The sequence below is a fragment of the Hevea brasiliensis genome, chromosome 4 (assembly GCF_030052815.1).
Source record: "Hevea brasiliensis isolate MT/VB/25A 57/8 chromosome 4, ASM3005281v1, whole genome shotgun sequence".
Lineage (NCBI taxonomy): Eukaryota > Viridiplantae > Streptophyta > Magnoliopsida > Malpighiales > Euphorbiaceae > Hevea > Hevea brasiliensis.
In genome coordinates, this window is record NC_079496.1 from 21600442 (window position 1) to 21612142 (window position 11701).

Sequence of the window (11701 nt, forward strand, 5' to 3'; positions counted from 1 at the left end):
AAAGTCCAAATGTGTATTTGGCACACTTTCTTGAGATCAGTGATATATTAAAGATAAATGGAGTTTCTGATGATGTAATTTGACTCAGATTATTTCCCTTCACTCTAAAGGACCGAGCTAGAGAGTGGTTATATTTTTTGCCTCAAAACATGGGATGAACTTTCTCAAGCATTTTTAGCTCAATATTTCCCAAAAACAAGACTGCTACGCTAAGAAATGAGCTGACTTCTTTCAAACCTAAAGATGATGAGAGCTTGTATGAAGCGTGGGAGAGATACAAGGATTTGTGAAGGAGATGTCCACACCATGGGATTCCTAAGTGAATGCTCATCCAGCACTTTTACTATGGTGTTTAGGGTTGTGCAGTTTTCGGTTTGAACCGAAAAAATGAATCGAACAGAGCCATTTCAGTTCAATCAGTTCAATTTTTTAGTTTTATCGGTTTGGTTCAGTTTGAAAATTTGAACATATTCGGTTTTCAATTCGGTTCAGTTTTTTATCGGTTAAAACCTATTAAACTGAATAGTAAATTAGCCAAAATATTTTTTCAGCCCAAGATGCATAAACCTCAAGGCCCAAGATGCATAAGCCTCAAGGCCCAAGATGCATAACCCAAAAATAAAAATTCTAATATTTTCGGTTTAATGCAACGGAACTGAACCGAACCAATATTTTTCGGTTTGGTTCGGTTCAGTTCTCCTTAGGTGATCGGTTCAGTTCGGTTTATATTTTTAAGCGATTCAATTTTTCGATTTTTAGTATTTGGTTCGGTTCAGAACTAAACCGACCGAATGCTCTCCCGTAATGGTGTTTCTCTAGCTATTAGGAGTATAATTGATGTATCTTCTAGAGGTGATCTTATGGAAAAATCTGAGAATGAAGCTTTTTCTGCTTTGGATAAAATTGCTTTTAACAATTGCCAGTGGAGTTGTGAGAGGAATGAGATAAAGAAACCAGTTGGTGTGTTTGAGCTTAATACCATGAATATGATTAATGCTAAGTTTGATGCTTTGACAAGGAAGATGAATAAACTGAGCATGAAAGTCGATGCTTCAGTTGGAGGTTTAAGTAATTCAGTAGATGTTGGAGCTGCAAATGTGAATTGTGCTACTGATTTTCCTTTTATTGGTCAAGATTTTTCAAGTGAACAAGCGGATTATATGGAGAACTAAAATCAAAGGCCAGTTGGTAACCCATTTTCTACAACTTATGACCCAGCATGGAGAGATCACCCTAATTTCCTTTGGGGAGGTAAACAAGGACAACATCAAAAGTTTCAGCAACCTCCTACATATCAACAACATTAAAATTTTCAACAGAATAGAAGGCCTCCTCCTAGAATTCTTAAACCTCAAAATGCACCTGCTCCACCACAACCACAACAAGCACAACCAGACAAGACAGCTAGATTGAAAGCCATGATTGAGCCTTACTAGCAAGTCATCAAAGTCAGCAAGATATGATTTCTCAACTAACATCTAGAATGGATCAAATTGCAATACATAACAAGATGTTAGAGAATCAAATAGCTTAAAGCAAGCTCTTTAAATAGTAAAGCATTTGGGAAGCTTCCTAGCCAACCAGAAAATTCAAGGGAGAATTGCAAGGCTATCACATTGAGAAGTGGTGAAATACTGGAGAGTGGGAACGAAAAAGGTGAAGAGGAAGTTAAGGAAGAGAAAACTAAAGAGGGAGATAAAAAAAAAATAAAAAAGCTAAAGTTAAAGTTGGAGTTGAAGTGGAAGAGAAAGAAAGTAAAGAGAAAGAGAATGAAAAGGAAGAACCTAAACATGTAGCACCCAAAGCTTATATTTCACCCTTACCATTCCCATAGAGATTTCAAAAAATAAGGTTAGATAAACAATTTGAGAAGTTTTTAGAATTGTTGAAGTCTTTGCACTTGATTATTCCTTTCACTGAGGCCTTAGCACAAATGCCTTCATATGTTAAGTTTTTGAAAGAAATTCTGTCTAACAAGAGGAAGTTGGAAGAATTTGAGACAGTAGCTATTACAGAAGAAAACAATGCTATCTTGCAAAATAAACTTTCAATCAAGTTGAAGGATCCTAGTAGCTTTTCAATACCATGTCATAATGGAAAGGTCAGTATAGATAAAGCATTATATTGGAGCTAGTTTTAGTCTAATGCCTTTATCCATTTATAAGAAGATGAAGATTGGAGAAATGAATCTACTACCATTTCACTAAAGTTAGCAGATAGGTCTATTAAATTTCTAGTTAGAGTGATTGAGAATGTGCCTCTGAAAGTTGAGAAATTTTTCATACCAGTGGATTTTATAGTATTGAGATGGAAGAGGATGTACACATTCCTATTATTCTTGGTAGACCTTTTCTTGCTGCTCCTAAAGCTATGATTGATGTAAAGAATGGAAGGCTTACATTGGAAGTTGGAAAGAAAAAGTTGAGTTCAATTTGTTTCAAGTAATGAAAAAGAAAGATGACTCAGATTCATGTTTGAGAGTTGATGTGATAGATGAGTTGGTTAAAGAAGTGTTCAGAAAGCAACATCTTGAAGATCCCTTAGAAATTGTTTGGTCCACAACATCATTAAAAGGGATGAAATAGCAGAAGCTGCAGAATATGCTTAAATTTTGAAAGGAAATTCAACTTTACCTATGGCTAGTGTTGAGAAAATTGAAGATTTGAAGTGAGATGCTACTTCACCACCAATTCTTGAAGAAAGTAAAGTGCCAAAGATAGAGTTAAAACCTCTTCTAACAAATCTCAAGTATGTTTTTCTTGATCAAAATTCTACATATCCTGTGATTATTAGTACTGATTTGAATGATTATGAAGTTGAAAAATTGTTAAGAGTTCTTAAAGAACATAAGAGGATAATTGGTTATACCATTGATGATATTAAAGGAATACATCCTTCTATGTGCATGCATAGAATTTTGTTAGAAAATAATCACAAAGCCTCTAGAGAGTTACAAAAAAGATTTAATCCAAATATGAAAGAGGTTATGAAAAAGAGATCTTGAAGTTGCTAAATGCAGGTATTATTTACCCCATCTCTGATAGTACTTGGGCAAATCCAGTTCATGTTATACTCAAAAAGGTTAGCATCACAGTAATGAAAAATGAAAATGATAAAATGACACCTACTAGGACTGTAACTGGATGGAGGATGTGCACAGATTATAGGAAGTTAAATAGTGCAACTAGGAAGGACCATTTTCCATTGCCATTTATAGATCAGACATTTGAGAGATTAGCTCATCATTCTTATTTTTGCTATTTGGATGGCTATTCGGGGTTCTTTCAGAACCCTATTCACCCGATGATCTAGATAAAACTACCTTCACATGTCCTTATGGTACCTTTGCATATCGAAAAATGTCATTTGGACTATATAATGCCCCAGCTACATTCTCAAGATGTATGATGTCCATTTTTTCTGACTTTATTGATGATATTATGGAAGTGCTCATGGATGATTTTTCTGTGTATGCTAAATCTTGTGATGAATGCTTATCTAACTTGTCTAAGATTTTACAGAGATGTGAAGAGTTTAATTTAGTTTTGAATTGAGAAAAGTGTCATTTTATGGTACAAGAAGAAATTGTTTTAGGACATCTTGTATCAAACAGGGATATTAAGGCAGACAAGGCAAAGGTAGAAGTAATTGAGAAAATACCACCCCCAAAATCTATGAAAGAGGCGAGGAGTTTCTTAGGACATGCTGGATTTCACAGAAGATTTATTAAAGATTTTTCTAAGATTTCTAAACATCTCACTAATTTATTGAGTAAAGATGTAGAATTTAATTTTAATACTAATTATATGAATGTTTTTTGCAAGATAAAAAAGGCTTTGATATCTGCTCCTATTATGCAGTCACCTAATTGGTCATTACCTTTTGAGCTGACGTGTGATGCAAGTGATTATGCCATTGGGGTTGTCTTAGGATAAAGAAAAGATAAGAAAGTGTATGTTATATATTATGCAAGTAGGACCCTGGATGATGCTCAAGTGAATTATACTAGCACAGAAAAGGAAGTTTTGGCAATAGTATTTACAGTAGAGAAGTTCAGGTCTTATCTTGTGGGGTCAAAAGTAATAGTGTACACAAATCATGCAACTATCAAATAACTTTTGCAGAAGAAAGAGGCTAAGCCTAGGTTGATAAGATGGGTACTACTCCTTCAAGAGTTTGATTTGGAGATTAAAGACAAGAAAAGAGTATAAAATGTGGTAGCTGATCATTTATCTAGATTGAGGCAAGAACAAGGAGAAAGTTTGGGGAAAGAACTTCCAATTGATGACTACTTTCCTAATGAGCAGCTTTTGGCAACTATTAGTGCAAAAATCCCTTAGTATGTTGATTTTGTGAATTATTTGATGCATGGTATCCTTTCACTCTATCTGACATGGCAACAGAAGAAGAAATTTCTTTTTGATGTTAGAGATTATGATTGGGAAAAACCATTTTTATTCAAAAGATGTGGAAATGGCCTAATTAGGAGATATCTAGTTGATGAGGAGATAGAAGATGTGATTAAAGATTTTCATTCTTCACCATATGGATGTCATATGAGTGTTTCAAAAGCCGCAGCTAAAGTACTTCAACTAGGGTTCTTTTGGCCACATATTTTTAGAGATGTGAGGAATTTTATGAGTTCTTATGATAGACGTTAAAGGATAGAAAATATCTCTAATAGAGATGAGATGCCCCTCCAAAACATATTGGAAGTGGAACTATTTGATATGTGGGGTATTGACTTTATGGGACCTTTTCCATCATCCTTTAGGAACAAATATATGTTGGTTGGAGTAGATTATGTGAACAAATGGGTTGAAGCTATACCATCTCCAATCAATGATGTTAGGGTTGTGGTCAAATTTCTTAAGAAATTCATTTTTACAAGATTTGGAGCTCCAAAATGCCATTATAAGTTATGAAGGTTCTCAAATTTGCAACCAATAATTTGAGAGATTATTGCAAAAATATGGAGTTAGGCATAAGGTTACAACTCCATACCATCCACAAACTAGTGGCCAAGTGGAGATTCAAATATATAGTTAAAAAGATTCTTGAAAAGATAACTAATAGTTTAAGAAAATATTAGTCTTTGAAGTTAGATGATGCTCTTTAGGCCCATAGAATAGCTTTTAAAACTCCCATTGGTACAACCCCTTTTAGATTAGTTTATGGTAAAGTTTATCACTTGCCTTTAGAGTTGGAACATAAAGCATATTAGGCCATAAGGAGAATGAATTTTGATTTGAAAGCTGCTAGAGAAAAGAGAATGTTGCAATTGAATGAACTTGAGGAGTTAAGACTTTATGCTTATGACAATGCCAAGCTTTACAAGGAAAGAACTAAGAGATGGCATGATAAACACATTAGGAAGAAAGAATTTAAAGAAGGATATGTTGTTCTTTTGTTTAGTTCCAGGTTAAGGTTGTTTCTTGAAAAATTGAAGTCAAGATGGTCAGGGCCTTATACAGTTACAAAGGTATATCCATATGGGGCTGTTGAAATAGGAAATGAAACTTTAGGAACTTTCAAGGTTAATAGGTAAATACTTAAGCACTATATCATTGGAGAACCCATGGAGAAAGTTGTAGAGGTTTCATGGCTTAGTTCCCCAAATGGGGGTGTTTGAGTGACTTGAAGTGGAAGGTCAAGCTAAAAACCTTAACTTACTGCTTCTTGGAAGGCACCCCAAGTTTTATTTTTATAGTTTGATTATTTTTCTTTTATTTAAGTTTTAAAATTTTTAGTTTTATTTTAATTTTTTATCCCATTCATCTCAAAAGTGACAATTGTATATCTTTTATAGGTCATTTAAGAAGATTGGGCAAACTGGAAATTGTTGAAAGAGGTAAAAATTAAAGGGTAGCAATTTTAGGAAAGAAAATTCTGTATTTTTAGTCCCTGAGAACAGTAACATTCCTAAACTTGTGCTAATTTGCTGATGTTGGAAATTTACTTGATAACATATATTCAATTTTGTATTTTGTATATTTTTGTTTAATGCAACTTAAATGGGGATCAATTTTGATATTTTGGACTGATGTGAGCTTTATTAGAGTACAAAAATTATGTTAGTTGAATTTTACCTTTTTAGTGTGTATATAGTTTTAATTGTTTGTAAGCAGATTTTTTTGTGTTACTGATCATGTTGCTTTAAAAGCTATTTTTCATGTTTCTTATGCGGATTTTGAGTCCTTAACATGTACTTTAAATGTTGCTGATGAAGTTGCTTGAGTATAAGCTTAGGTTCAATTTCATTTCATAGGCTGCATAGGTTATCTGCAAAATTTAAGTATAAGCTTACCCAAGTTGATCAGTTTAAATTCTTAGTTTTTACAAGTTCATGCCATGTTTGATATGTTTTTGAGACTTGTTGAGTTAAATTCTTTAATTTTTTGGTGTTACTGTATATTTGGTGTTTATTGAGGGTTGAGATAGCATTTGGTAGTATCTGATATATTTTTAGTAAGCAAAATCACAATTTTCATCAAACCTGCCAAAATTTGCAGATGATGTTGCTTACCCTAAGCTGCTACCTTATACAACCCTGCTTATCCTAAGTCATTTGTGCATACCCTATATCGCTACACAGTATCATTATTTTAGTAACCCTCACATGCTTACCCTAAGCTGCTACCTTATGCAACCCTGCTTACCCCAAGTTATTTTGCGCTTATCTTAAGCCAGTACCCTATGTTACTAATTAAGAGCTCTATTTTAAAACCCTAACTTTTCGCCCTCTTTCCTATAATCTCTCAACCTGCTTACCCTGAATCAGCACCACTTTATCCATTTCCTTCACCAACTAGTTTCTAAGGGCAGTTAGGGAGGTTTTTTTGCCTTTTTTAATGGTTAGAACTAAATAATGGTCTACCCATAAGCCCCGAAAATCCAAAAGTTTCACCAAATCAATAATTGCAGACACCTCCCCTCGCTCTCCCTCTTCAAACCCTAACCTACCTTCTCCTCCACCTTCTCCTCTATTACCACCAAACCAAACTTCTACACTTATTCCTCCTACCCCTATTACTCCATAAAAAAAACACCCATTGAAACCCCTACTCCAATCCCTCTGCCCACAATACCCACTGAAGCCCCTTTACCTCAAACTACTCCACCCATGCTTGAACCTGTGCTTGCTCAAGCAAAACTAAAGACAAAAATTAAAATAGCTACGGGTAGAACTAAGAAAGTCTCTATTTCAAAGAGGAAAGATCCTTCACCTATTCCTAAGGCATTAGGTTCCCAACCTAGGGTTTCCTCTAAACCCATTAGCAAGAGAACCAGGTCTGCTGCATCCTTTTCATCAGCTGGCATTCTAGCACCTAATTTTCAGCCACCCATGACATCTTCTCAACCTACTAAAGGTTCAGCAACACCTTCTGCATCCATGGATGATATTGAAGAGGTAAATTCTCCTTTACCTTGGGCTTTTAAAAATGCTGATATGAAAAATTAAGAGTTTGGTCTCTAAGCCTATTTCGGCAACAAAATATATGGATGAACAAATTTTGAAGGAATTAGGAATTCATGATGCTATATTTGCATATTTAGGTGCTGTGAATTGGACTGAGTTTGTTAGGATTAAAGATCCTATGTATAAAGATCTCACTTTAGAATTTTTGAGTTATCTGAGGTTGGATTTCAAACTTGATGTAGCAAAACATAGGGATTTAATACCCTTTAGGTGTGTTGGTATAGATAGAGAACTGGATATAGGCTCTTTGAGTGCTATTTTTGGCTTTAAAGATGAAGGGTATAAATAGGATGAGTGGCAAGGTCATATATATGATATTGTAAAATTTAGGAAAGAAATAGCTCCATACAGAGGCTACTATAGAAAAAGGACTACAAAAGCCTCTGAAATCATAGACCTAGTTTTAAAATATCTTCATAGATTCATTTCCTATACTATTTTGGGAAGAGGACATAGCAATAGCATAGCAGGTGCTGGAGACTTATTTTTCTTGTGGTGCATGAAAGAGAAAAAGCCAGTTAGCACAGTATACTTTTTGGCTACCCATTGGTACCAAATTGTCAGTAGACACTCTACTAGCAGCATAATATTTAGAGGCTATATAACTGCCATAGCCAAATCATTTTGCTTTGAAGCTAATTTGTATAAACTGGTTCCAATTTCTAGTGAGTCATTTCTTGATAGCACAATTCTACTTCACATGGACTTATGAGAAAAAAGAGGAAGCACTTATGTGTTATTAGGGCAGCAAAGTGATGCTAGTGGTTCTGCAGCACTAGGTGCTTATGCTATAACAGACCCTATGGAAGTCCCCTAAGTAGCTTCTTCTGCAGCACAGCAATCCTCACTAGAAATTTTTTAGTTTTGAAATCACTAAAAGCCAAAGTGGCTGGCTTATCTACACAACCATCAACTCCTACTACAGAAACTAGTAAAATTCTTGGTGTTCTGAAGGGTTTAGAAAGTAAAATTGATGCTTTGGGTAAGTAATAGCTCAAACAACAGAAAAAGTAAGATAAAAAGCTTAAGAAAAGGTTCATGTCTCTTAAGAAGAAGTAATAAAAGCAGGAAATTCAGATGCTAGAACTTTACAACAAATTGGCCCAATCTTATAACAATTTATATCATTGGGGCCAAGACATGTTCCAGTAAATGAAGGACTTGACAAAGAAGCTAGAAACAGCTTTTGAGCAATCTGATTACCAAGAAGCAACAGCTGAACCTAAAGCAGAGCCTACAACAGAACCCCCTGTACCACCAGTAAACCTTACAGCAGCAGACTTAGCAGTAGATAACAGTAATAGTAGTAGTAGCTTAACCTTAGTTTTAGTTTTAGTTTCTATTTTAAATTTTCTTTGTAATTTGTTTATTACATTTTCAAACTTTGGTGTCAGTTTTAGTATATTTTAGTTTATTTTTATGGTTATAATTGCACATTTGAACATTTACTTTGGTTTATCTTCTCTCTTTATATATTTTTATAGTTGAGAATATATATTATGTATACTAATTTACTTTTACCTTTTTATGTGCATACCTGCTCTAAGTTTTAAATTGCTTGAATTCTCTTTTATTGTATCTTCAATTCTTTTGCAATTTATTTTTGTACTTTATGCTTTACTCAGTCCTAATTTTGTTAATGTTGACAAGTTGCACAGTTTCATTTGAATTGGGTATGTTTAAAATCATCATGAGGTAATATTTAACCCTCTGCTATTTATGCTTATAGTAAACTAATAGTGCTTATGATATTGCTTACCCTATATCAATGCTGACACGGGGTAAGCAACTTCTTAAGCACTGTAAATTCATACATTTGGGATACCTTTGCACATTTTTCTCTTTGAAATACATTGTTAATATCCTTTTGAGCTTAATTTTGACTTTCTTGTGCTTATTTAGACTTAATTTCAAATTGCATATATTTTACAAATTGATTGATTTATTCAATTTTACCCATCTTTGCATTCATTTTAGACATTGAGGACAATGTCTCATTTAAGTTTAGGGGTGAGGGCAAAATTTTTAAAATTTTTGAGCATTTTCATTCATTTATTGCATTTTATTCATTCACACATAGTTAGTCCATATACTAACACTTATACCACACATACTTATACACGTACACTTGTATACAGTTTTCACATAGATTACACTTAGTTTTAATTTAATTTATGCATTCATTTTAAGATCATACATATCATAAAAATAAATTTTTACCTTATTCTTAGAGGAGTGAGAGTTGCTTTGAAGAACAATTGAGCTTACTTTTAGAAGGGTTTGATGGATTGAAAGTTTTGGATAGGTATAAGATTATTAGATTCTTACCTTAGTTTATATCTTCTTAGCCAAGGGCCACCCAATCAATTGCATTGAGTTTGAGAGCTTAGAGAAAGCTGTAGGGTAAGAAGTAGCTAATTGATATCTCACTAATTCTAGAATAATCCTTCTAGACCTTTCGAGGTGAAATCCTAGCTTACACTTGAGAAAGGAATGATTTAGGTATTCTTTGGATTTTAAATCCACATTTTAGCCTTAGCCACCCTCACTTAAAAATATCCCTTTGGAATCAATTTGAGCCTATATTTATCCTCTTTTATTTCTTTGTACCCACATTATTACCTAGCCATAAACCAAAATACTTACTTACCCTTCATGAGAATATTTCTTTAAGTGATAGATACACTATAAAAATAATAAAAAAAATGGAGAAAAAATATCTATATAACAATTAGATGGGAGAAGTAACTAAAGTAAAAAGGCTAGCAAATTCAAGCATGGTATGTAAATTAATTCACCACCCAAGTACACAAAGAAATGAGTTTTGGGAGTGAATTAAAATGGATAATTGTAATTTAAAGTCAATGTTATTTATGTAATCCCACTAAGAGCTTCAAAGTTATACGCTAGCATTAGTAATTCATTGTAAAGTTCTTCCTCTCATTTGATTCAATAAATAAAAAAAAAAAAAGAAAAAAATTGTGCATCTTGATCTTTCAATAATTTGTTTATTCTCATGCTTTGTTTCCTTTATCTTTTCCTTGTTAGCCACACTATTATCCTCTTAGCCCCATTATAATTCTTAAAAGTTCTTTTGATCTTTTAATAGTGTTTTGCTACATTAGTGGAGATTGGAATAGGATGATTGCCTATGGAATTGGGATATCATTCATCCATTCATTTATTTCTATCATTACTTGAGACACTTTAGTCTATGAATTGCTCTAGATTCTATTTGGGCATCATTTCTCTTTGCAATTGATTGGTTTGGGCTTGATGTGATGGATAATTGACCCAAGGCCAAACGGTGATAGCTTTGATAGGGATTGAATTTTTTGTATCTTGAAAGTGGGTATATGGTTTGTTTGTGGCTAAAGGTAAGCTTGAGAGCTTGGATAAGTAGTTTTTATGATTCTAAGAAAGGTACCCAAATTACATGAATTGTTTTTAATTTGCTTGAGGACAAGCAAAGGTTTGAGTTTGGGAGAATTAGTTACACTCATTTCATATAGACATTTTAGAGTAGTTTTGCATCCATTTTGTCCTTATAACTAAATACTTTTTATGTTTTTAGCTCTATTTTAGCTTATTTATTAATTTTAATTACTTGATATTTGATTTTTGTAATTTCGATGTTTTTAACAGATTTTGTGGTGAATTAAAGGTCAATGATTCATCAGGAGATGATTTGAGAAGGTTTGGAAACTTCAAGAATGGAAAAGAGTCGAAGAAATCAAGCTTTAGAAATTAAACCTACCGAGATATACTTGAGATGTTGCTTATGGTATTTCACACTGCTTAGTCTATGACATAGGGCAAGTCGCAAGTCAAGCACAGCTAAATTCTAGCATCTTCAGAGTTTTCAACAACAAATCCTTAAGATCCTGTTTAGGGTATGTCATGGTACTTAAGATGTGGCTCGGGTTAAGCTGGAAGTCAAGCATAGCTAAAATTCATTGAAAATTAAACCTGCCGAGATTTGCTGAAGAACCTGCTTACTCTATGCCACTAGGCAATCTAGCGCTTGGAACCTTGCTTAAGATGCTTTTTAGAGTTGAGCAACTCTGTCAGCAGACACTAAAAAACGAGAAAATTTGTGCTGACCTGGAAACTTCTACACCTCATCTCATGTTCATTCATTTGTCCTTATTAATTTTTAAACCTACGTTAGGGCAACTTTTGGAGACCATATAAAAGTATCATTTTCTAGTTTTTTGTCCT

The 11701-nt window shown here is 33.7% G+C and overlaps 1 protein-coding gene and 1 non-coding gene across 2 annotated transcripts; one reads left to right on the plus strand and one right to left on the minus strand.

Moving 5' to 3' along the window:
- Nucleotides 1-206: 206 nt before the first annotated feature.
- Nucleotides 207-313, minus strand: LOC131179774 (small nucleolar RNA R71). Its single transcript, XR_009148660.1, has one exon. It is a non-coding gene; the product is annotated as a small nucleolar RNA R71 (small nucleolar RNA).
- A 4923-nt stretch (nt 314-5236) lies between these two features.
- LOC131179425 (uncharacterized) lies at nt 5237-6237 on the plus strand. Its single transcript, XM_058146272.1, has 2 exons — nt 5237-5544; nt 6129-6237. Exons 1-2 carry the CDS (start codon nt 5237-5239, stop codon nt 6235-6237), a joined length of 417 nt encoding a protein of 138 aa, XP_058002255.1.
- The last annotated feature ends 5464 nt before the right edge of the window (nt 6238-11701 follow it).

Bases quoted from the DNA above. Each gene is read 5' to 3' on its own strand.
- LOC131179425 (XM_058146272.1), top strand. From the start codon at position 5,237: ATGAATTTTGATTTGAAAGCTGCTAGAGAAAAGAGAATGTTGCAATTG. The intron at 5,545-6,128 runs GTAAATACTTAA...GTTTGTAAGCAG, and splicing joins GGAACTTTCAAGGTTAATAG to ATTTTTTTGTGTTACTGATC.